The sequence below is a fragment of the Monodon monoceros genome, unplaced genomic scaffold, assembly GCF_005190385.1.
Source record: "Monodon monoceros isolate NGI ecotype Baffin Bay Population unplaced genomic scaffold, NGI_Narwhal_1 Super_Scaffold_15, whole genome shotgun sequence".
NCBI classification, from domain to species: domain Eukaryota; kingdom Metazoa; phylum Chordata; class Mammalia; order Artiodactyla; family Monodontidae; genus Monodon; species Monodon monoceros.
This window is the reverse complement of record NW_021703771.1, coordinates 31,948,116-31,971,594: the sequence shown is the minus strand read 5'-3', so window position 1 is coordinate 31,971,594 and position 23,479 is coordinate 31,948,116. Positions and strand designations below refer to the sequence as shown.

The following is a 23,479-nucleotide window of genomic DNA, read 5'->3' as shown; positions in this document are numbered from 1 at the left end:
GTAACCATAGAGAGAGAACATGTTATAAAAGTGTGAATTGGGGGATTGTAGCTGTTTCTTTTTAATTATTTTGCAAAACTTAAACCTCCTGAAAACATTGCTTTAATGGCAATGGAAGCTGAAGTGACTAAAAGAGATTAGAAATATTTTGAAAAGTAGGGAAAGATATCTACAACACCCTAGGATTATAGATCTTTTAAAAGTATTTAATTATTTTTAATACTTTTAAGTTTTAATTGTTTCTCTTCTCTTTTCAAAGCACATTCTTTCATTGCAGAAAAATTTTTAAATAGGCAAACAAAACCAACATGTCCAACTGTAAGTTATTGTAAGTGTATACTTTCTACTTCTCATTTTTGTGCCAAAATATATACATCTATTTAATGAATGGTAGTATGGCATAGTGGTATGTGGAAGTTAATTCATTTTATACATGTGAAGTGTTTAGAACGGTGCTTGGCAATAATAAATTCTTAATAAGCAATAGCTATCTTTTAATAAAACCATACAAACAAGCTGCTCTGTATTCTGCCTTTTTTATTATTTAACAAGGTACCATGCATGAACAGCTAACCATCCATGTCAATAAGTATATGTGTATGACAATTTTAATGTTAACTAATTGAACAAGCAGATTACTGATTGTTGCAAAAGGACCACCCAACACAAACCTGCCATGTATTCCTCATTAATTAAATTGGGAACATAGAGCAGTGCTGTTCAGTACAGTAGCAACTAGCCACAGGTGACTATTTAAATTAAAATTTAATAAAATTAAAAGTTTTTTTCCTCATTTGTACTAAGCTCATTTCAGCCGCTCAGTAGTCACCAATGGTTACCAAATTAGATAATGCAGTTATAGAACATTACTACCATCACAGAAAATTCTACTGGACAGTGACAGTATAGGGCTTAAGGAAGCGTTGTGGTAATATAGAGAGCAGAAGCTTAGGCAGTGCACATGCATGCACATGCAGTTTCTTTTGTTATGGGGCATGCAGTGTTCCAGTATACAAAAGGGTCCTGGGACAGTTGAGAAAGAAGCCAAGTGTCACTCATCCACTCCCCTTTTGTAGAATTCACACAGTCTCTGGGCCTCAGTTTAAGGGAATGTTTACAAACATCAGCCTTTTCTGGTTCTGAACCAATTTTGATTCAATTCTCAATTGTACAGTTGAGAATTCCCTGCTTCTAGATTCCCAGGGTCCTGCAGAGCCCTCTCCTCATAGTAGTACACAGCATTGTATGGGAGTTTTATGTTTTATTTAATTCTTGCTTGTATGTTTGTTTACAGTGTTTCCAAACTTTCCCGTTAGAGAAATCAGAAAGCGTGCATGATTGGTTGAAGGTTGCAAACAGCCCTGTAGAGCACCAACATTTTAACACGTTCGAATTAGTAATTGGAAGTAGCCTTTTCATCAATTTGTCATTTCAAACATTGTCATTACAAAATTATTCTTGATGCTATCCTTTTTAATTATTATCTGTAGTCATATTAGAAACCAGCTTAATTTCCAGTCCAGTTTCTTTTTATATTACATATCTAGGCATTGAATTTCCATATTGCTATGTTGATTATATTTTGCTCTGGAAAATACAACAGCACAGTTTTACAGCTTACTTATAATAATCACCATCCCTCCCCCACCTTCCTCTCCCACCCAGTGCTATATTTTGTATGAGGAGCTAAAAAGAAAATAACATAAATTTAAACCGCTTGATAAAATATGGAATAAAAAACTAGGAGGAAGTGAAAATGAGGCACAATGAAAATTTTATCAGCACAAAAGAATTTGTTTCAACTTCTGGATGTTGTACAGATCTGAACTTCTGCCATGTATAACTAAGGACATTCAGGATAAAAATCATCGATCTAGCTCATTAAAACACTATGTATCTTTTTAATCAGTGAAGAAAGCTAATCATTTAAAATCACTGTTTACTAAGCTACTTAAGCATAGTTTTAAACCAGTTGAAAAACCCAGGGTCTTAGTGGTGAAATCTAAATATTATAGGTATTGATTTAGTTTAGAACTTAGTGTGGTATTTATATTTGTTATAGTGTTAATACTTCTTATTTCTCCAGTTGTCTCCTTTGTTTGGTTTTGGGATTGGTTTTTTTAATATTACTGGTTTAAAAGACAACAACAATATTCTTTTGTATTTTCAAGGCGATTCTTGACTGTTTAAGCTTAATTTTTCAAGTGACTGCACAAGCGTAATTAGTGTGTTTTTGATGGCAGTAATGATTTTTCAGTCCTTTGTAAATCTAAACATTTTGCTTTTTCTAGTTTTTTTTAATTTGTATTTACAATTCTATCGAATTAAGCAACTAATAACCAAAATGAATTTTTAAACCTCATTTCATTAAGAGACATATCAAAAAATGGGAATAGAACCTGAAATGTGAAAGCTTTGATCTCTAAGAGAACAGATAGTTTTAAAAGGCTTAACCATATGTTTATACATAATGGAATTAGAAGGCTACCACTTTCAAGATCTCTTGATGAAATGTAAATATTATTTGCCAGGATAACTATTGCCAGCATTAAAGCATGCCATTAAGAAGTAATGAGAGTTCTGTTTTGAAGAATGTCTCATTACTTTTATTAGTAAGTAAGCTATAGATTACTTGGAAGCTTCATGGAGTTCTTAGTGTTAGTTGTTAAGTTATTATTTTTACTTTTGCAAGGTTTAATAGCTACTCATTAAATACATTAAAATGCTTTGAGTAAAAAAGCCCATTTCTATATATAAACTACTGTTTTCAACTCTTTTGTTCTTCTTAATATACTTGGGTTGGACAGGGTAGTGAGAGTGCTATAATATTTGATGCATAAAAATCTGTCTAGCGAATGCAAATTATTACGTGAGATCCTTTTCTTAGAGAATAATTTAAAAGCACTCAGGAATCTAACTACCTTTGCTTTCACTGAGAACTTTTAGAACAGCTTTGCCTATTCCATGAGTATTCTTTTGCAGAAAAATAGCTTGTTTCATAGTATTAGAGGAATGAAGAGAGGAGTGAGGGTTATATTCTATTAATGTCTTTTTTCTTCTGTTGTATTTGTTTTACATCAACATTTAGTTACTTTTTTATCATGTGATTATTTCATATTCTTATAGACATTAACTAAATAAAAGTAGCAAAGTAATTAGAAAATTTATTTTTAAATTAGTTCAAGACCCCTGCTTGCAAGTATATCATGCTAACTCACTGAAATACAGATCAAAAGCCAATAGAAAGTTTATTATTTTCTTCTTCCCAAAGTGAAAAATCAGAATTTCTTCTATTGCAAAATTATACTACAATACATAGCACCCTTAGAAGCAATCTGGTTTCCCTATAAACAAGGACCTAAAAATAAAAGGAAAAGTCAAGATAACTATGATGCTCATCCCAAGTATTCTAATTACTTATTAAATTTCAGAAAAATCCTGCTGCCATTAAGTGGTAAGATGGGAACTCACTAACCACAAATATTAGTATCATTTTGAAAAAAGTACTTCTCTTTCTCTGGAATATGACATACGTGTATTAAATATTAAAGGGTAGATTATGTGGTCTTTCATAATTGCAAATTCCTTAACATAAGTATTTTTCTTTAGTTCTCAAAGGCTATCTAATGAAATCTGCAAAATATTTAAAATTTTTGAAAGGTTAATTATTGTCAATAAATAATAGGCCTCAGCTTCTAGAATTCCTTTATATCTTGTTTTTTTGTTTGGTTTCTTTGTTTTTCTTTTAAGCTCTTAACTTATCTTACAGCTATTGGGGTTGAATCTGTAAAAAGGAGTTTGACACATAAGTAAAAGTGTTGGCAGCTAATGACCTAGAAAAGATAGATGAAAAGGCTAGCCAACTTTAATTTTCTTCTACTATATTATCACATCAAGTCAGAAAATTTTTCTCAGAGGGTGACTTGTAGCTGTATTGAGTATTTCTTAATGTTTTATTTGTGATTATCTCATCCTGAGCAAGGAGATTAGTAAGGAGAAGTAAAATATCTGGCACATGGGGAATTTTCTGCAGCCTATGTTTTTATATTATATTACATATATATATTTTAGAAAAAGTCATTGACTATATTTAGCTTAAATATAGCCCATATTTAAATATAAGGTAAATATAGTCAATCCAGCACCAATTTCTGTTGATTATTGATTTTATCTCCTGAGTATTTCTTACATTTATCCATGTCCTCTCCATCTTCTCCAGGACTTCTGCCTAGTCTGAGCCTCCAATCATCTTTCACCTTGATTACTTTTATAGTATTCTTACTGGGGTACCAGCATACAGTCTGCCCCCTCCAATTCTTTCTCCACAGATAATCAGAAAAGCAACCTGGTCAGTTTCACTCCTTTCCTTCCTACTCCCATAACTCTGTGCTATGAAAAACAACAGCAATCAAAAAAAAGCCACTCATAGTTTTCCAGGCTACTGTAAGGGGAGATGAGAATACAACTTCTGGAGGTGGCTAAAAGGCTGAGTAGTCTGCGCATGCCCGTCTTATTTCCACTAGTCTCCAGTCTTCTCATCCTCTTTGCTCCAGCTACACACTGCCTCTCTTCAGTCTCTCCCATCCATTTTTCTCTCACATGCATGATCTATGCCTGTAACTGCTTCTGCCTATTATTCTCTTTTTTTTTCCTTCACCTGATTAATTCCCTTTCATCCTATAGATGTTAAGTCAAATGTCACTCTCTTATTAAAGGCTTTTCTGATTTCTCTGGTTAGGTCAAATTTTCCTATTATAAATTCTTGTAACACTGCATAGCTTATTCTCAGTAGCTTATCACAAGTAAAATTTTGTATTTTATGGCTTTTTGATTAATACATATTGCCACTCAACCTTCACTACAATGTAAGCCCTGTGAGATCAAGGGCTGTCTGCCTTCATCTTTCCTCACCATTGCATAGTGCATGGCATCATGCCTGGCGCATTGCGATGAGGAGGAAGAGAATGATGCTGATGATCTTAGAAAACCTAATTGGTCCTAATTTATGTCAGGCATTATTCTAAACATTTTATTGTATTAATCTGTTTCATTTTCATTATAACCCTATGATATGTATGTACTGTGTTTTTTTTTTAATTTATGGAGGAAACTAAGATTTGTAGTAGTAGAGATAATAAATATCGGATAAATGCATGAATGAAAGATACTGAATGTGTTTTTATTGAGCATTCACGATATATTAGAGATAATGTATTGATAAATGAGACATGGCTATAAGAATACTTAGAAGTGTTGATAAATTTGCTTATAGAAATATAGGTTTCAGTCCATGGTTATAGGACTACCCACTCTGCTTTGCTTTGGAGAAAATTAAGGTAGGAGTCCTCAGCTATTGCCTGTGAGACATAAGGAAGTGAAAAGCTGGCGTGTTCTGATGGGAAAGGCCTGGGAGGTGGAGGGAGAGAGGTAGGAGAGGAACATTATAAAAATCTGTAAGTCCTGATTGCAGAATGTTCAAGTTATATTCATTCCTCTTTGAATGATACTCTGAGATACAATTGTGCTCTTCTTGAAAAGATGAGGATACAGGCCACTTAGCTTCCTTAGCTTACTGCATAAGGAGCCATCAAGATCATCCCACCTTTCCTCAACAACATTCACCCTAAGTGAAGTAACATCTAGATACCAGAAACCTGGAGTATCACCCCCCGAGGCCACAGGGCGGGAAGTGGGTGTACCAGTGCCTTCTTTGTCCAGGACTCAGTAAATGGGCCTCTTTCTTGTATAAGCTTTCAGATTTTTCAATTTGGTGAATTTACGTGAACAGAGTAGGGAAGAGAGCATTTATTTCCCTGGCTAACTCACAAAATCCATTATGTGACAGTATCTTAAGCGTAACTTTCTTTTTTTTTTTTCTTTCTTTCGATACGCGGGCCTCTCACTGCTGTGGGCTCTCCCGTTGCGGAGCACAGGCTCCGGACCCGCAGGCTCAGCGGCCATGGCTCACGGACCCAGCCGCTCCGCGGCATATGGGATCCTCCCAGACCAGGGCACGAACCCACGTCCCCTGCATCGACAGGCAGACTCCCAACCGCCGCGCCACCAGGGAAGCCCTTAAGCGTAACTTTCTAAACCTAAATATCTATGTGGTAAAACACAAGTTGTGTAAATCCTGCTATTAAATGTAGAAGTATTTGTTCTACCTTTTTTTTTTTTAACATCTTTATTGGAGTATAATTGCTTTACTACTTTCTTATTAGGCAAGGATAGTTACCACCAATATTGTGGAGTTAATAATTACTATCTGCTAAAATATATAATCCATCAACAGTTCTTGAGTATGTACCATGCAGCAGACCACTTGAAGACATTGTAGATACAATAGCTGTCAAGAGAGTCACTGCCCCTGCCTTGTCTGTGCCTGTGGTTTATTAAGGGAGACAGATATTTAAGCAAGCAATACAGTGTAATAGATGCTGACAGAGAAAATATGAGCACATATTTTCTATGTGTGAGATGCTGCAGAAGCCTATGAAAAGGAAATAGAGTATTGTGGTTTAAAAAAAACCTTCTAGGGCTTCCCTGGTGGCGCAGTGGTTGAGAGTCCGCCTGCCGATGCAGGGGTTGCGGGTTCGTGCCCCGGTCCGGGAAGATCCCACATGCCGCGGAGCGGCTGGGCCCGTGAGCCATGGCTGCTGAGCCTGTGCTCCGCAATGGGAGAGGCCACAGCAGTGAGAGGCCCGTGTACCGCAAAAAAAAAAAACAAAAAAAACCTTCTAAACATTTCAGCTCAGGAGCTGAGAATGTAGAGAAAAATATGGATATGTGGTTTTGTTTTAGTTTAATAATAATGGGATCATATTTATGTACATATGTGTATGTGTTTGTATAAAATGCATAATATTTTGCCTTTTCCCACTTAATATCAGTGCATATAGATCTACATTATTGCCTTCTAAAGAACTTCATGCATGTCTGTCTGTCTGTATGTCTTTATTCTTGGGTAGAACTTTGGAAGTGAGATTGCCGGACCTAGGGTTTGTGCATTTACAATTTTGATAGATTTTGCCAACTTGCCATCCAAAATGGATCCACTAGTTATACTTAATATCTCTATTAATGGGTGAGTTTATGCAAATTGATGATGTAAACCCAAACACTGAATACAAAAATAGACTCTTACTACAAGGGAAAAATGCAAAGTTTCATAAAGTAAGATGTTAAACATCACTAAAAATCAAATAAATGGTAAATTAAAATACAAAGCTATTTCTCCATGATAACTTAGTAAAGGTAATGAAAATGCCCCACAGGACAAAACTACACTGTAATTTCAGCTCTCAGCCATTGCAGATAGTGTGGTAAAATCTTTTTGGTGACTGATTTGCTTAAAAGAAATCTATATAGTATAGTGAAAAAGAGTTTACTTAACTGAATAGAGAATGGATGGATATTGGAGTCCTGAGGTCCTGGAAATTTGACAGATTTAGCCAGTTCTTCTTAACTCAAGTTGCAATGTCAGAATTACTTGGGCAGCATTTTCCTACTACACACACCAGTATTCTTTTCTGGTAATAGACATCCTAACAGGTGTGAGGTGAAAGATCATTGTTGTTTTGATTGGCATTGCCTGATTATTAGTGATGTGAGCACCTTTTCAGGTATCAGGTGTAGGTTCATGGGAGCCTGCTGGTAGGTGCCGTGGATGCTGCCTGAGGCTGTGGGAGCCGCCCTGCCTTGGGCTGCTGGAGCTAGTAGGTGCTGGGAGTAAGCCGGGGGACTGGGTTTGAGAGAGCCTGCGAGGGGACACCTAGGACCTTGGGGTTGGCCTGATGCTGGGAACGGCCAGCTCTGGGACTGAGGTGAAGTTGGGCACTCGCTTTACTTTCATTCTCCAATGGGGAAGGTATCTCTCTCTGTGCCGGGTTGCCTGGGCTTAGAGGAGGAGCGATGGGGGTAATGTGAATCTATCTTTCCTACCTTCTTACTGTGTCTTTTCTTATTTCTGTGCTTTACCTACATGCCGTAATCTCTCACCTGGGATCCTTCGCTCTTGCGAAGCAATCTTTGTGTGCAGATAGTCTTCAAATTAATGTTCCTAATTGGAGGGGATGAACACTAGAAATTCCCATACAGCCATTTTGCTGACATAACTCCCAGTTTTTCTTTTGCAGTTAGGTGTTAAGAAAGCTTAGAGCCGGGTTTTATACTTAATCATGGATATTATATTAGCTAATTCTTTGGGCATATTTTCTTTTCTCCTTATCACTTTTCTAAGCCTTGTTTTTATTGAATATGAGTTTCTGTTAAACCACTTCAGCACCAATAACAAATAATTGTTGTTTGCTCTTTTTCTGTGCTGCTGTAAGTTTGTTGGATTGTAGGAAGTGGAAGGGAATGGAGGAAAAAAATGCATAAAAATGTATAATTTCACTCGGTTCTGCATTGTAGTGATTTTGGTGCTATATGTGTAGTTGTGGGCAGATTCAGTGGCAGTTGCTTGAACAAGGTTAACTGCCCCCTCATAGGTGACCTTTGCATTTCATAACATTGTATGAGAGAGTTTAGACCACATTTCACTTCTTTGCTGTGTTTTCACCTTGAAGTATAAGCTTCTAAATTTCTTGCCTTTATCTTTGTGGGTTTTTTTTTTTTGCGGTATGCGGGCCTCTCACTGTTGTGGACTCTCCCGTTGCGGAGCACAGGCTCCGGACGCGCAGGCTCAGTGGCCATGGCTCACGGGCCTAGCTGCTCCACGGCATGTGGGATCTTCCCAGACCAGGGCACGAACCCATGTCCCCTGCATCGGCAGGCGGACTCTCAACCACTGCGCCACCAGGGAAGTCCTATCTTTGTGTTCTTAACCATAGACAAATGCCTGAAGACATTGAGTTGAGTGAGTTAATCACAAACTTTTATTGAGAAGTTCTTCCGATACCCATAAATTCTGTTTAAATAGTACACATGTCCTGCCTTTTTTAAAAAATAAAATAGGATCCAAATAATGGAAGTAGGTTAACAATAAAGACAACTAATTTCCTTAGTTTGCAGTCATTTTCAGCAGCTTATGTCCTGCCATAATTTCTTCATAAGATTTTAGAATCCTCCCTTCATCCATCTCTTCTTTCTGATAATAGACCCCAAACAAACTTTTGATTAATTGTGCTTGAATTAGTAAAATCTCTTAGTATTGAATGCCTCGAATTAGTTTGAAGAGATGAAACTGGTATTATCTTGGTATTATCATTTTTGTGAAGAGCTACAGAATACATTTTTTTAGCTCATCACATGTGAGGTTTTAAGTTTGGTATTACAATGTGATATTTAAAAGTGTTTCATTTTAGTAAGAAATCGATCCTCAAACTGAGCTCTTCGCATGCAGCAGGAAAGAGGTGGTGACTATCAAATGTTCAAAGCCACAGGAGAAAGGATTTTTTTCCCCCACTTTTAAAGGGCACGTATACCAGTTAGATTGAAAAACAAAACTGCTTTATAATAAACCAAGGACACCCATTCACTATGAGCCCTATCCCAATTGTACAGGATAGAATTTACAACAGGGCAGGTTTCTACCACAAATTAGTCATATTCAAGAACTATGTTTTATGAGTGAGCAGAATAGGAGTCATTGTTTAGTTGTATCAGACCCTTGCTCTATGAGACTTTAATGGAACGAAATCCTGGGGTATTATGGACAAGCAGTTAGAATGATGAAAGCAAGGTCTTTATGGCTTATACACACTGCAATATAAACAATTTTTGTGTTTTTCTTTATTATGTGTAATTACTTAAGTTTTAGGGTAACCAAACATTGTATTCTTTATACACTTATGTTGATGAGGCTAGAGTTCAGTGTATAACGTTCTGAGATTGTTGGAAAGTGTTTTAAATCAACAAAAAGAACTGCAAAGATAATTCTACTACAGTTATAAACAAACAAAGTATTTTCTTAAATGTTCAGTTTTGAATTATATACTACAAGAGCTTTTTCTCCCTTACCCCCAGCACTCCATGCTCTGTTCCTTCAAAAGTATTAGGTTTTCATATTGAATTATATACTTTGTTTCTTTATTTAGTAAATCTTTACCTTTGAACTTTTAACTAAAAGTAGTATCATACAGATTTTTTTCCCCTAACATCAAAATGCGAAGATACATGTCAGATTACAGTATCCTTTATGATTTTGCTTGACCGTATCTGTACTTTCAACAAGAATATGCATAAAATACATTTGTACTTGAAGATTTTCTGATTAACTTTTATATTTTCATTTTATAATTGAAAGCTGTGGTCCTTGACCTTAAATAAGTATAGCTAGATACTTCAGAAGACTTTGTGCTTTACATGTGTGAGTGTGCACTCAAGCGTGTGAATTGGTGGGAGAGGAGGGAACATAAAAAAGGTAGAAAAGGAGTAGTTGGAACTAACTGATTTGTTGTAGTGTCCCAAGGGGCAGGTATAATCTGCAAGCTATCAGGTTCTATTACAGGGGCTGTTGCCATCAATCAGAGCTCACATTTGTATAGCAGAGGTTAGTATAACTGTAATTATGTGTGTTTATGGAATTTAAACCATGTGACATTGTAGATTTTATCCTTAAAACATTCATATAATTTATAAGCTTTTTGGTTGAGTAAGTATGGGATTATGTATTTTAAAAAGGAAGATAGACTTCCTAAATCCTGCAAACTGTTGTGCAGTCTACATCTATAGCATTATAATGTGATTTGTAACAACTCTCGGCTGACTGTCTTCAACGCAGAAAATGTATTAAGCAAGCATTCTTAAATATTGTCCTTTAGCTTAGTTAATAGATCCCTAACATTTTCAACTAAAGGTACAATATTTCATCAATTGTAAGACATTTAAAAACTTTATTTGGTAGTCTTTTTTTTTAACTTCTTAGTGACACATAAAATGAAGGTGTGGCTTAAAATTAATAGCTCTTGAGATTTGATGAATTATAGTAATATACTCTTGGATTTTAATGACTGTATTTTGGTATTTTATCTTTCTGGCTTTTAAAAATGTCATTTATGTAATGGGTTTAAACAATTAAAATTTTTTTCTATAGTCTGAATACCAAAAATTTCAAAATCAATTTTAAATATTATACAAATAAGAAAGTCTACTTCCATTTTTTACATTTCTTGTATTCCATTAACATTTTAAATCTAGTTTTAATTTATAGCTGTCTGCCTCAAAGAAGAATACTGCTGGAACAGTCAAAATGTTTTAAAAACAAATGTTTAAAATTCAGTAGGATATCAGTGTGACTTGTATAACTTTAAATAGATATAACAGGATTTGTTAAACATAAAACAGACTGCTTTTAGACATCACAAACATTCTGTGTATCTCAGTGTTCATTGCAGCTCTATTTACAATAGCCAGGACATGGAAGCAACCTAAGTGTCCATCGACAGATGAATGGATAAAGAAGATGTGGCACATATATACAATGGAGTATTACTCAGCCATAAAGAGAGACGAAATTGAGTTATTTGTAGTGAGGTGGATGGACCTAGAGTCTGTCATACAGAGTGAAGTAAGTCAGAAAGAGAAAAACAAATACTGTATGCTAACACATATATATGGAATCTAAAAAATAAAAAAAAAAGGTTCTGAAGAACCTAGGGGCAGGACAAGAATAAAGACGCAGATGTAGAGAATGGACTTGAGGACACGGGGAGGGGGAAGGGTAAGCTGGGACGAAGTGAGAGAGTGGCATGGACTTATATATACTACCAAATGTAAAATAGATAGCTAGTGGGAAGCAGCTGCATAGCACAGGGAGGTCAGCTCGGTGCTTTGTGACCACCTAGAGGGGTGGGATAGGGAGGGTGGGAGGGAGACACAAGAGGGAGGAGATGTGGGGATATATGTATATGTATAGCTGATTCACTCTGTTATAAAGCAAAAACTAACCACCACTGTAAAGCAGTTATACTCCAAGAAAGATGTTAAAAAAAAAATTCTCTGTGTCTTAGACTGGATATGTATTGCTGTTAGTAATATAATTTCAAGACTATGTTTTTCTGTATAATGAATTAATTTATTGGAATTAGAAGGTTTTATGGACTGGCCTATCTTTGAAAAATATGAATATGGAAAGACAAGAATAGATTTTTTTAATAGACAGCAACAACAATAACATTAAGGAAATACGGGTATTATGATTTCTAAATTAGGTGTCTAATTTCTCTTCTTGGTTCAAAGACTTTCCATAAATATATTGAACTTTCTTATCTTTTTGCTTTTAGTACTTATAGAGGTCTCTGGTTGAGAAGAAGATTGATAGTGGGCAGGAAATTGGCCTAAATGTAGAAGTTGTATCTGTATTTAAAAAAAAAAAAATCCAATCATTAGGTTGAGGAACTTGGACTTCCATGTAAAAATTTCATATTTGGTACCTTCCTCAAGATGCTTGCAGCATACATAGAAAGATCACGCAAGAGATGATATGTGGTCCATGCATATTAGAAGCACAAAGAACAAATTTTGCTTATTTTTTCTTCTTAGCCTGGAATATCCTTCTTTCTTTCTTTGTCTGGCAAACTCTTATTCACCTTTTACCTGTTCAGTCCAGGTATCCTTTCTTGCCATTTAACTTTTGTTTTTAATTGTAAGTTATATGTAATTATAAGAGCATGTATGTGCATAGCTTACTGTTACTGAGTAAAATACACAGTCAGAATAGTACAGAAATTGTAAGTGAACAGCTTGATAAAATTTTTGTAAAGTGAATACACTGATATAAGCACCACCCTGATCAAGATAAAAATATTACCACAGCTCGGAATCTCTCCTTATTCCTCTCCCATTTGCTGTGTCCTTCTTCCTTCCCAGAGGTGACTCCTATCCTAGCTGCTAACACCTTATGTTAGTTTCACCTGTTTTAAAACTTTACATATATGAAATTATATACTATGTAACTGGATTCTTTCATTAACAAGATTTTCAGGTTTTTACCATGTTACTGCATATGGCAGTAGTTTACTCATTTTCATTGTTGTATAATTGTTTCATTGTATAACTATGTTATAAGTTATTTGTCCATATTATTGTTGATGGAAATTTGGCTTACTTCCAATCTTGAAGTATTATAAATAGTACAGCTATGAAAATTCTAATATACATCTTTAGTTTCAAATAGGTGTGTATTTCTGTTCAGTACATAATATACTAGGAATAGAATTGCTGGGTCACAAGGCTTGCATATGTTCAACTTTAGTAGGTAATACCAAGCAGCTTTTCAAAATGGTTGTGTGAGTTTGTATTTCCACGATTATTTCATGAGAGTTCTAGATGCTCTACATCCCCTCCAAACACATGGCATTTTATGTCTTTCATTTTAAATTTTCTGATAGTTGTGTAGTAAATAGTATTTCTCACTCTCTTCTTCTCCCACTCTACTAGTTTAATCTAGTAATTATATGGGGAAAAAAAGGTAAAATGTATATATATATATACTACCAAATGTAAAATCGATAGCTAGTGGGAAGCAGCCACATAGCACAGGGAGATCAGCTCGGTGCTTTGTGACCACCTAGAGGGGTGGGATAGGGAGGGTGGGAGGGAGGGAGACACAGAGGGAAGAGATATGGGAACCTATGTATATGTATAACTGATTCAATTTGTTATAAAGCAGAAACTAACACACCATTGTAAAGCAATTATACTCCAATAAAGATGTTAAAATAAATAAATGGTTTTTAAAAATTGTAAAATGCACAATTGAACATGTTCCTCTTGAACTCTTACAGGTATGTTGACAAGAGGCTTCGTGATCCCTTTAGTAATTCTTACCTTGAAATTCAAAGAATTTTATTTGGGACAAGTCTGTTAAAACTTAGATTCAAGCATGATATTCTTCTGTGAAACACCGCCTTTCTGCTGTGTTTTGATAAAGGGTTGCTATAGTGTCCAATTAGTGGATTATGCAAATAATTATAAAAAATTCAGCTTAGAGCTTCCCTGGTGGTGCAGTGGTTGAGAGTCCACCTGCCGATGCGGGGGACACGGGTTCGTGCCCCGGTCCAGGAAGATCCCACATACTGCGGAGAGGCTTGGGCCTGTGAGCCATGGCCGCTGAGCCTGCATGTCTGGAGCCTGTGCTCCGCAATGGGAGAGGCCACAACAGTGAGAGGCCCGTGTACCACAAAAAAAAAAAAAAAAAAATTCAGCTTAAAAATTTTACTGTTTTTCTCCCCTCTTACCCTCCCCAAGGAGGAATATATTTCACTTAGAGAAAAAAAGTATTTGAGTAGTCATGAAACAATCACAGAAAACTGAACATTGTAAATTTACTGTTTACAGATGTAAGAAAAGTTTTTTGTTTTGTTTTTGTTTTTGTATTGCGGTACGCGGGCCTCTCACTGTTGTGGCCTCTCGCGTTGCGGAGCACAGGCTCCGGACACACAGGCTCAGCGGCCATGGCTTACAGGCCTAGCCTCTCCACGGCATGTGGGATCTTCCCAGACCGGGGCATGAACCCATGTCCTCTGCATCGGCAGGCGGACTCTCAACCACTGCGCCACCAGGGAAGCCCAGAAAAGTTTTTAATAATAAGGTTTAAGTGCTTATGGGATGTAGCAAAAGCAATTTTAATCTGGAAGTTTATAGTTATACATTAAAAAAATAGAGAATTCACAAATAAACAACCTTACTCTACAGCTCAAGGAACTAGAAAAAGAAAACAAATTAAGCCCAAAATTAGCAGGACAGAAATAACAAAAATCAGAGCAGAAACAAATGAAATAGAAACCAGAAAACAGAAGAAAAGATCAATGAAACTAAGAGGTGGTTCTTTTAAAGACAAAAAGTATTAGCAAACCCTTAGCTAGACTGACTAAGGAAAAGAAAGAGAAGATTGAAATAAATAAAATCAGAAATGAAAGAGGAAACATTACAAAAAATACAAAGGGTCATAAGAGATTACTGTGAATAATTTTATACCAACAAATTGGATAACCTAGAGGAAATGGATAAATTTTTAGAAACATACAACCTACCAAGACTGAATGATGAAGAAATAGAAAATCTGAACAGGCTTAATACATCACTAATACGTTAATACAATGAAAGATAAAAATCACATGATCCTCTTAGTAGATGCAGAAAAATCAGTTGACGGTATTCAACATCCTTTCATCATAAAAATTCTCAACAAATTGGGTATAGAAAGAATGTTCTTCAACATAATGAGGGCCATGTGTGACAAACCTACAACTAACATCATACTCAACAGTGAAAGGCTGAAAGCTTTCCTGCTAAGATCAGGAACAAGACAAGGGTGCCCACTCTCACTACTCCTATTCTACATAGTACTGGAAGTCCTAGCCAGAGTAATTAAGCAAGGAAAAGAAATAAAGGTCTTCTAAATCAGAAAGGAAGATGTAATATGGTCTCTGTTTACAGATGATATGATCTTATATATAGGAAACCCTAAAGACTCCAGCAAAAATTTTTTACAACTAATAAACAACTTCAGTAAAGTTGCAGGATACAAAATCAGCATGCAGAAGTCAGTTGCATTTCTATACACTAACAGTGAACTATCTGAAAAAGAAATAAATAAAATAGTCCCATATACAATAGCATCAAAAACAATGACACACTTAGGAATAAATTTAACCAAGGAAGTGAAAGATCTATACACCAAAAACTATAAGATGCTGAGGAAAGAAATTGAAAAAGACACAGATAAATGGAAAGATAGCTCAGGTTCATGCATTGGAAGAGTTAATATTATGAAAATGTCCATAATATCAAAGCCATCTATGGATTCAGTTGCATCCCTATCAAAATTCCATTATCATTTTTCACAGAAATAGAGAAAAACGATTCTAAAATTGTTTTTAGAATTGGAATCACAAAAGACCCCAAATAGCCAAAGCAATCCTGAGAATGAACAAAGCTTGAAGGCATCACACTTCCTAATTTTAAACTATATTATAAAACTATAGTAATCAAAAAGTGTGGTACTGGCATAAAAACAGACACATAGACCAATGGAACAGAATAGAGAGCCCAGAAATTAACCCACACATATACCATCAACTAATATTTGACAGTTGAGCCCAAAGCACTCAATTGGGAAAAGATATTCTCTTTGATAAATGTATGGGGAAAAGTGAATAATCACATGCAAAAGAATGAAAATGGCCACCTATTTTATACTGCTTACAAAAAATTAACTTGAAATGGATTAAAGGCTTAAATGTAAGACCTGAAACTATAAAAAATACTTGAAGAAAACGAGAAAAAGCTCCTTGACATTGGTCTTGGGAATGATTTTTGGATATGACACCAAAAGCACATGCAACAAAAGCAAAAATAAGCTTCTGCATGGCAAAAGAAACAGTGAAATAAAAAGGCAACCTATAGAAGAGGAGAAACTATTTTGCAAACCATCTGATAAGGGGTTAATATCCATACAACTCAATAGCAAAAAAAACCAAACAAACTTAAAAAATAGACAGAGGACTTGAATAGACATTTTCCCAAAGAAGACATACCAAGGGCCACCAAGTACATGAAAAGGTGCTCAACATCGCTAATCATCAGGGAAATGCAAGTCATAACCACAATGAGATATCACCTTACAGCTGTTAGAATGACTTGTTACCAGAAAGACAAAAGATGACAAATATTGGCGAGGATGTGGAGAAAAGAGAACCCTTGTGCACTGTTGGTGGGAATGTTAATTGGTACTGCCACTACGGAAAACAGTTTGAAGGTTTCCCAAAAAGTTAAAAATAGAACTACCGTATGATCCAGCCATTCTACTTCAGGGTATATATCAGAAGGAAGTGAAATCGCTATCTTGAAGAGATATTTGCTCTCCCATGTTCTTTGCAGCATTATTCACAATAGCTAAGACCTGGAAACAACCTCAGTGTTCGCCAAGAAATGAATGGATAAAGAAAATGTGGTATATACATAGAGTGGAATGTTACTCAGCCATAAAGCAGTGGAAATTCAGCCTTCTCCCACAGTGTGGATGGATCTTGAGGTCATTATGCTAAGTGAAATAAGTCAGACAGAGAAAGACAAATACTGTATGTTCTCACTTATATATGGAATATTAAAAAAAAAAAACGCAAAGAAACAGTAGAATGGTGGTTGCCAGGAACTTAGGGGTCGGGGAAATCGGGAAATGTTGGTCAAAGTGTACAAACTTCCAGCTATAAGATCGATGTGTTCTGGGGATCTGATGTACAGCGCAGCGAGTATAATTAACATTCCTGTGTTATGTACTTGAACGTTGTTAAGAGAGTAGACCTTAAATGTTGTCACCACACACACACACACACCACACACACACACGGTAATATTGAGGGAATGGAAGTGTTAACTAACCTCATTGTGGTAATCATTTTGCAATATATGTGTATCAAATCATCACATTGTGTACCTTAAGTTTATATATGTTACATGTCAATAATAACTCAATAGAGATGGACAAAGAAGAAGGAGAGATAAAGTAATTTCCCCTAGGTCACAGTGTTTTAAAAGGCAAAAGATAATATTAATGTTTAAGTTAATTACCAGATGAGGTGGTTCTAGAAAGTCATAGGTCCTTTGGTTTTGCTGTCAAATGGAGCATTTTAAAATTGAATACACCAAATTGTTGGCACAGTAGTGGTGTATAGCATCTCAACTCTGCCATTTTCCCAGTGGTCAGGCTAAAATTGGAACAGTTTGGAATAATGATTTTCATACTCCTGAGGGAATAAGTACATGTATTGAGAGAAATTTGAGTTGACAGTAAAAATATTGACAGTTAACCCATGCCCTAATACAAGAGCAGATGCATGAGTTCCAATTCATTAAGCAAATGTGACACTTTATTTTCTAGACATTTTCGTTCAGGGGATTAGAGTAATGAAATGGTAATATAAATGAAGCCAATTCTCACTGTGCTGAAAGTAAGGTGTATAAAACAAAATGCTAAAATGGATTTTTAAGGTTTGGTAGTATAGCTTTCTGATATCTGAAAAATTTTACTTTACAATTTAATCATTACCACATTATTATCTTTGTAGTAGTGTACTTTGTAGCTTTCTTAACATTTATTAATAGTAAGCTTATTTTATATTTTAATGTGACATGAATTTACAGTTTAAGAGAATTACTGTTTTTGAAATCACATGGGCATATTTTTTAGGACTTTGAGTGAAAGGGTTGTTAGTAAGTGATCCCTGGGTATATTTATAATGATATATCTTGAGTTATTTTAAATTTGTCATTTTTCAAAGTAGACGTTCTGTTTAAGTTATTGGAATATAAAAGAGATGTTAATTAATGCATACTGAATGTTTCAACCCATTTTAGATCTTAAAATCCATTATACATCTGTTTATACTTAATTCCAAAGCATTTTTTTAAATGTAAAATTTGATGTGATCTCAACATTGCCATTTGGCTTTAGCACATTAACTAAGTAGCTTTGGATTTGTAGTATTTCACACCTTAGATATGAATGCCTTAATCTATTTCATTATAGTTCACTAATTGTTACATTGAAGTACAACTGCTAAATTTTGTGGTTGATATAGTTCATTTCAAAATGATAGCAGTGATATCTCTAATAATGCAACAGGTTATATTGACAAACTTGGATTATGCATTTGTTAAGAATTATACATCATTTGCAATCTAAAAAAATAAGATTATCATCATTCCCATAAGCGACTTCAAAAACAGACCTGAGATAACACAACAAAAATGTTGAGAACAATCTGACCCCTTTAACCTCTTCACTCTTCAAAGCATAGTGAGTTTTGATTGTCATCAGTCTCTATAAGCTGATATACTGTATAAGAAAAGCTTTGGTTTTGATTTGTTACCTCATGTGTTCTTTGAGTTATATAAGGGCTTATTTCCTAGTTCAATATTACTGTAGTAGAAGGTTTATTAAACTTTTCTTTTTTTCTGCTATAGTATGCTTTTAGGGGACACAAACAATTCAATATGTAGAAAGCAAATAGACTTATAATCACAGCTCATGTCAAATGGTCTCTTCTAAGAACTTTATATAAGTACCCTGGGCTTACCTCCTGCTCTTAGTACCCTGGATCTCCGGTGACTCATTGTTTGTGTTGCTATTTTGTGCCAGTTATGCTGTAGTATATGTGTTGTTTTTTAGTATAAACTTCTGCATATGCTAGTTGATATTAAAGGGTAGTTTTAAAAAACTGTGTGTCAATAGTAAAGCTTCCTCCAAATTTGGAAAAGTATAAACAGGTAACCATTCCTAGAGTGGATCCTCGGTTTCCTTTTCATTTCCTTTTAGTGCTTTATTCACTTATTTTTGTCCCTTTTCAAATAAAAGCCATTATCAGTACACACTTGTTTAGAAGATAGTGTCATTTGGTTTCTTACATTGTAAGACACATTTTAAGTAAGCCTGTGTATTTTGTACACTTCACACTACAATTTACAGACAGACTACCTTTACTGAGTTTTAATGAGTAACTGCTTAATATCACAACTTAAAGAGAAGTGACTGTTGTCTACAGTGAGTCAGATATCATTCTGGGATATTTGTAACACTTTATTTGATCTGTGTATAGGTGGTTAATCATATTTCTTTTTGAATAACACAGTGGAAGTTTAAATAATATGTGACCTCTTTCCCCTTTTTAATTTATCTTTTCTTGTCTTATAGATGCTTGTGACCACACCAGAAAAATGGGATGTAGTGACAAGAAAGAGTGTTGGGGACGTAGCTCTTTCCCAAATTGTAAAGCTTCTTATTCTTGATGAAGTTCATTTACTTCATGAAGATAGAGGACCAGTATTAGAAAGCATAGTGGCACGTACTTTACGTCAGGTAAGGGGAAGTTATTTGTAAGCTTATTTTGAGGGATAAGTTTTTAAACTTAAATGTAACATTCAAAGAAATATTAGTATGTATTGTTCATGGGGATAAAGATAATTTTCGTAGGGAGAAACTTTCAGCTATTTCATTTTTATGTTAAAAGTACCCTATTTTTCTTCCTCCCAGGTCTTATGTTATTGAAATCTCTTTAAATTAACCAAAATAAATACAGAAAAACTTCTATTCTAAACCTGTGTTTTAAAGCTAAATGTAACTTTGACTAAGCAGTATTAAAATATGGTAGAACATAGGAGAATATTAATTATTCATCCATTTCTCTCCATGCCTGACCTCTCCCCCCACTGAAAAAAATCTGGAAATGATTTATATTTTCCTTAATATACTAGATAAAAATGAAATATCTCCTAATGTGCATAATCTTAATTGTTATTTTTAAAAAGGGACGTGTACTTGTTGTCTCTAGTTTTGGACCTTGTGGTTACTCATAAATTGTCCAAATCAAAATTGGTAAATTCATCAATGATCTGTGATTGTTTTCTGTCACCCCTCTTTTCATTAAGTGAAAAGATATCTTAAAGTACCCATGACTATTAAAATGATGTTTGTTGGTAGATTGTACATGTAAAGACAGTAGATGAACACTAGTTTTTTAACATAATCAAGAACTCTAGTTCCTTAACTTCCCATCTCTTATTGTCTCTGATCCATATTCTCCTGGCTTTATTTTCATTCTGAAATAGCCAAGACTCCATGACCAGTTTTTTCTTTTGTCAATAGCCTTAACTTATTTATCCCCTGACTTCCTGGCAAAATTCCAATCATGAGTCAATTGAACAGTATGTTTCCCTCCAGTCAGATTGCTAAACACTAGCTGAGATCACACAGGGGTGGTGGAGACTAAGGTCACTACACATTCGTAGACTCTGAATTCGCCTGAATCGTCGGGGATTTACCCCGTAACTTCGGAGCAGCTTTCCTTCTTTTTCCAAGCTTCACCAGACTCTTCCCTCCTTCTTCCCCACCCTGTCGTGCCTCATTCTTAGAAGACAATACTTTTTACTGAGTGGAAACACAGGCCTTCATGGTTGAACTCCTTCAGTTTGCATCCAGAAAAAACCTCCCCACCACCCAGCAAAAGCCTCAAACTCCTTCCCAAATCTATCCTCATCATTCCACCCCTCATCCTTTAGTTAGAGGCCCCCTGTCCCCTTGTCTTGGACTCCATTCCTTTCACTCTGTAAGTTATCCCTTTTCTTTTTCCTGGGTCTTTAACTTCTCCTTCTCTGTGAGCACTGTGCCTTCAGCTTTAAAGAATTGCAAAGTCCCACTCATCTTTACCAAAACGCCTCCCTCAAACTATCCTGCTCCAATAACTTCAGCTTCTGGAAATATTAATCTGTATTCAGTTTCCCTTTTGATTTCCAAACAACTGTGGTCTGGTTATTGCTCCAGCATAGGTCATAAAAAGTTTTTTTGTTTTTTGCTTTTTAACCAGGATATAACTCATTATTTCTTCAGAATTGAAACTCTTCTCTTGGACTCCATGATGCCACCCTGCCTTGATTTTCTTTACTTGATTTTTTTTGTCACCTACTTAGCTGCTCTTTCTCAGGCTCCCTTGCTCTCTCCTTTTCTCACCCTTGAAATGTTTACATTCTCCACGATGTTGGTTTGCAGATTGGCTTTGTACACAGAGGGCAAGGAGAGAACTGAAAAAAGAGGCAGACCACTCCAGATTGGTAGGTGACAGTTTTAATAAGCAAGGGAACTTACTTTTGAGGCTTGTCTTGGGCAACTGCAAGATCAGTCGACCTCTACACCTGCCTTAACTGTATATAGAGGCCTTAGCTGACTTCAGTCACATATACTGTCCAGATGGTCTCAATACCACATTGCTATCTCAAGGCTGCGTCCTCAGGGAAGCTTCTAGCTCAGGGAAGGCAAGCAGAATGCATATTCCTAGGACAGCAAAGGGGGTGAGGATCCTCTGATTGACAAGGCCTAGCTTGCGGATTAATTGGCAGTCACATCCTCTCAGTGACCTTTTCCAACACAGGACTCTGGTCACTTGCCATCTTCTTTCTTTATTCTAAATATTTACCCTGGGAAAATAACACTTCTGTGCCTGCGTCACTTAAATCTCTGCATGTAGTCCAAATCTCCCCGCTGACTTCTCTTCCTATCCAAACACAGTTGTATGTTTCTACTCTGATATCCCATAGACATCTCTTGCTTAAACACGTCAGAAACTCTGCCATCTTCCCTCCCTATTTATAAATGGCATGACAGTCCATTTGATTCTCAAGCCCAAATTGAGTGTGTGGGAGCCACACTCAATTGTTCCTTCTTCCTTAACACTCATCCTCACCCCAATGACTAGTTAGGTGTCAGTTCTTTTATATTTCGTATCCTGAATAGCTCTCATCTAGAACTAGGTATGGGAATTTAATATGAAGGGAGTACAAAATTTGAGGAAGTTTATATTGCATTTTCAAATGTTTTAAAATAGTGTACTTTCACCTGGTAAATCCAACATAAAATTCTAGATGAATTAATGATTTAGCTATACCAGACAAAACTCAGTGCATTAAAGAAAATATGAAAGAGCATTTAAAAAATAACCTTGAGGTGGAGAAGCTCTAAGGAAAATGCAAAACTCCAAAGGTTACAAAGGAAACATGTGGCGCATTTGGATATGTAACTATTAAAAACTTCTGACCAGTAAAGATACCTCCAAAAAGTTCAAATGTAAGACAGAATAATAGAAATTATTTGTAGGACATAAAATAAAGCTTAAATGCCCTTTATAATTAAAAGGTTATTGTAAACTAGTAAGAAATATGTTTTTTTAAAAATTTGGAAAAAGCACTTTACAGTAGAAATAAAAATTCTGAAAATCATAGAAAAGATGCTTAAAAGGGATCCAAATCAACAGGAGACATTTCTCTTACATAGATTGGCAAAAGTGAAAAAAGAATGTAATTTGAAAATGCTCACTAAACTGTGTTTTTACTTCTAGAAATCTAACCTATGGAAATAATAGCACAGACACATAGATATAGTAACACCAGTATTCACTGACGCTTTCTTGTTAGCGCAAAATATGTTGGAAACAACCCAACTGTCCAACAAAAGAAGAAATAGTTTAATAAATTCCATTAATTCATAAAATAAAATGCCACTTTGCAGTCTTTAAAAAGAACGAGGTAGAGCTATATGAACCGGGTTTAAAAGATATCCATGTTATATTCTCATTGAAAAGACACCATATACAGCACAATCCCATTTGTGTAAAGAAAAAAAATGCAATATATTTATATTCTCATTCACTCATTTAGTGAACATTTATTAGCTACCTGCTATGTGCTGGCTACACAGTTCTAGGTGCAGTGGTTATAGTTACCAAATAAAGTTCTTGCTTACAGTTAGATTTTTAAGGTGGGGTAGAGTAGGGTGCATAGATGTGGAAGCATATGCAACAAGCTGTAAAAGTGGTTTTATAGTAGGGGTGGGATTAGAGGACTCTTTAGGACATGTTCACTTTTTACTATATAAAAATATGTGCATGCACATGCACAGATGCACATACATAAAACACAAAGCATTGAAATATTCAAAGTAGACACACAAAAATCAGAGGTTTTAGCTAATAACCAACTTAAGAATAAT

At 35.4% G+C, this 23,479-nt stretch overlaps 1 protein-coding gene across 7 annotated transcripts in view; it reads left to right on the top strand.

The window, feature by feature from the left end:
* ASCC3 (activating signal cointegrator 1 complex subunit 3) overlaps window positions 1-23,479 on the top strand; it is a 337,033-nt gene that overhangs the window by 119,655 nt on the left and 193,899 nt on the right. For all 7 annotated transcript variants that reach the window (XM_029223639.1, XM_029223640.1, XM_029223641.1 and 4 more), the window contains one exon: window positions 19,637-19,801. In XM_029223639.1, coding sequence (XP_029079472.1) covers window positions 19,637-19,801 — 165 coding nt within the window. The remainder of the gene's footprint in view (window positions 1-19,636; window positions 19,802-23,479) is intronic.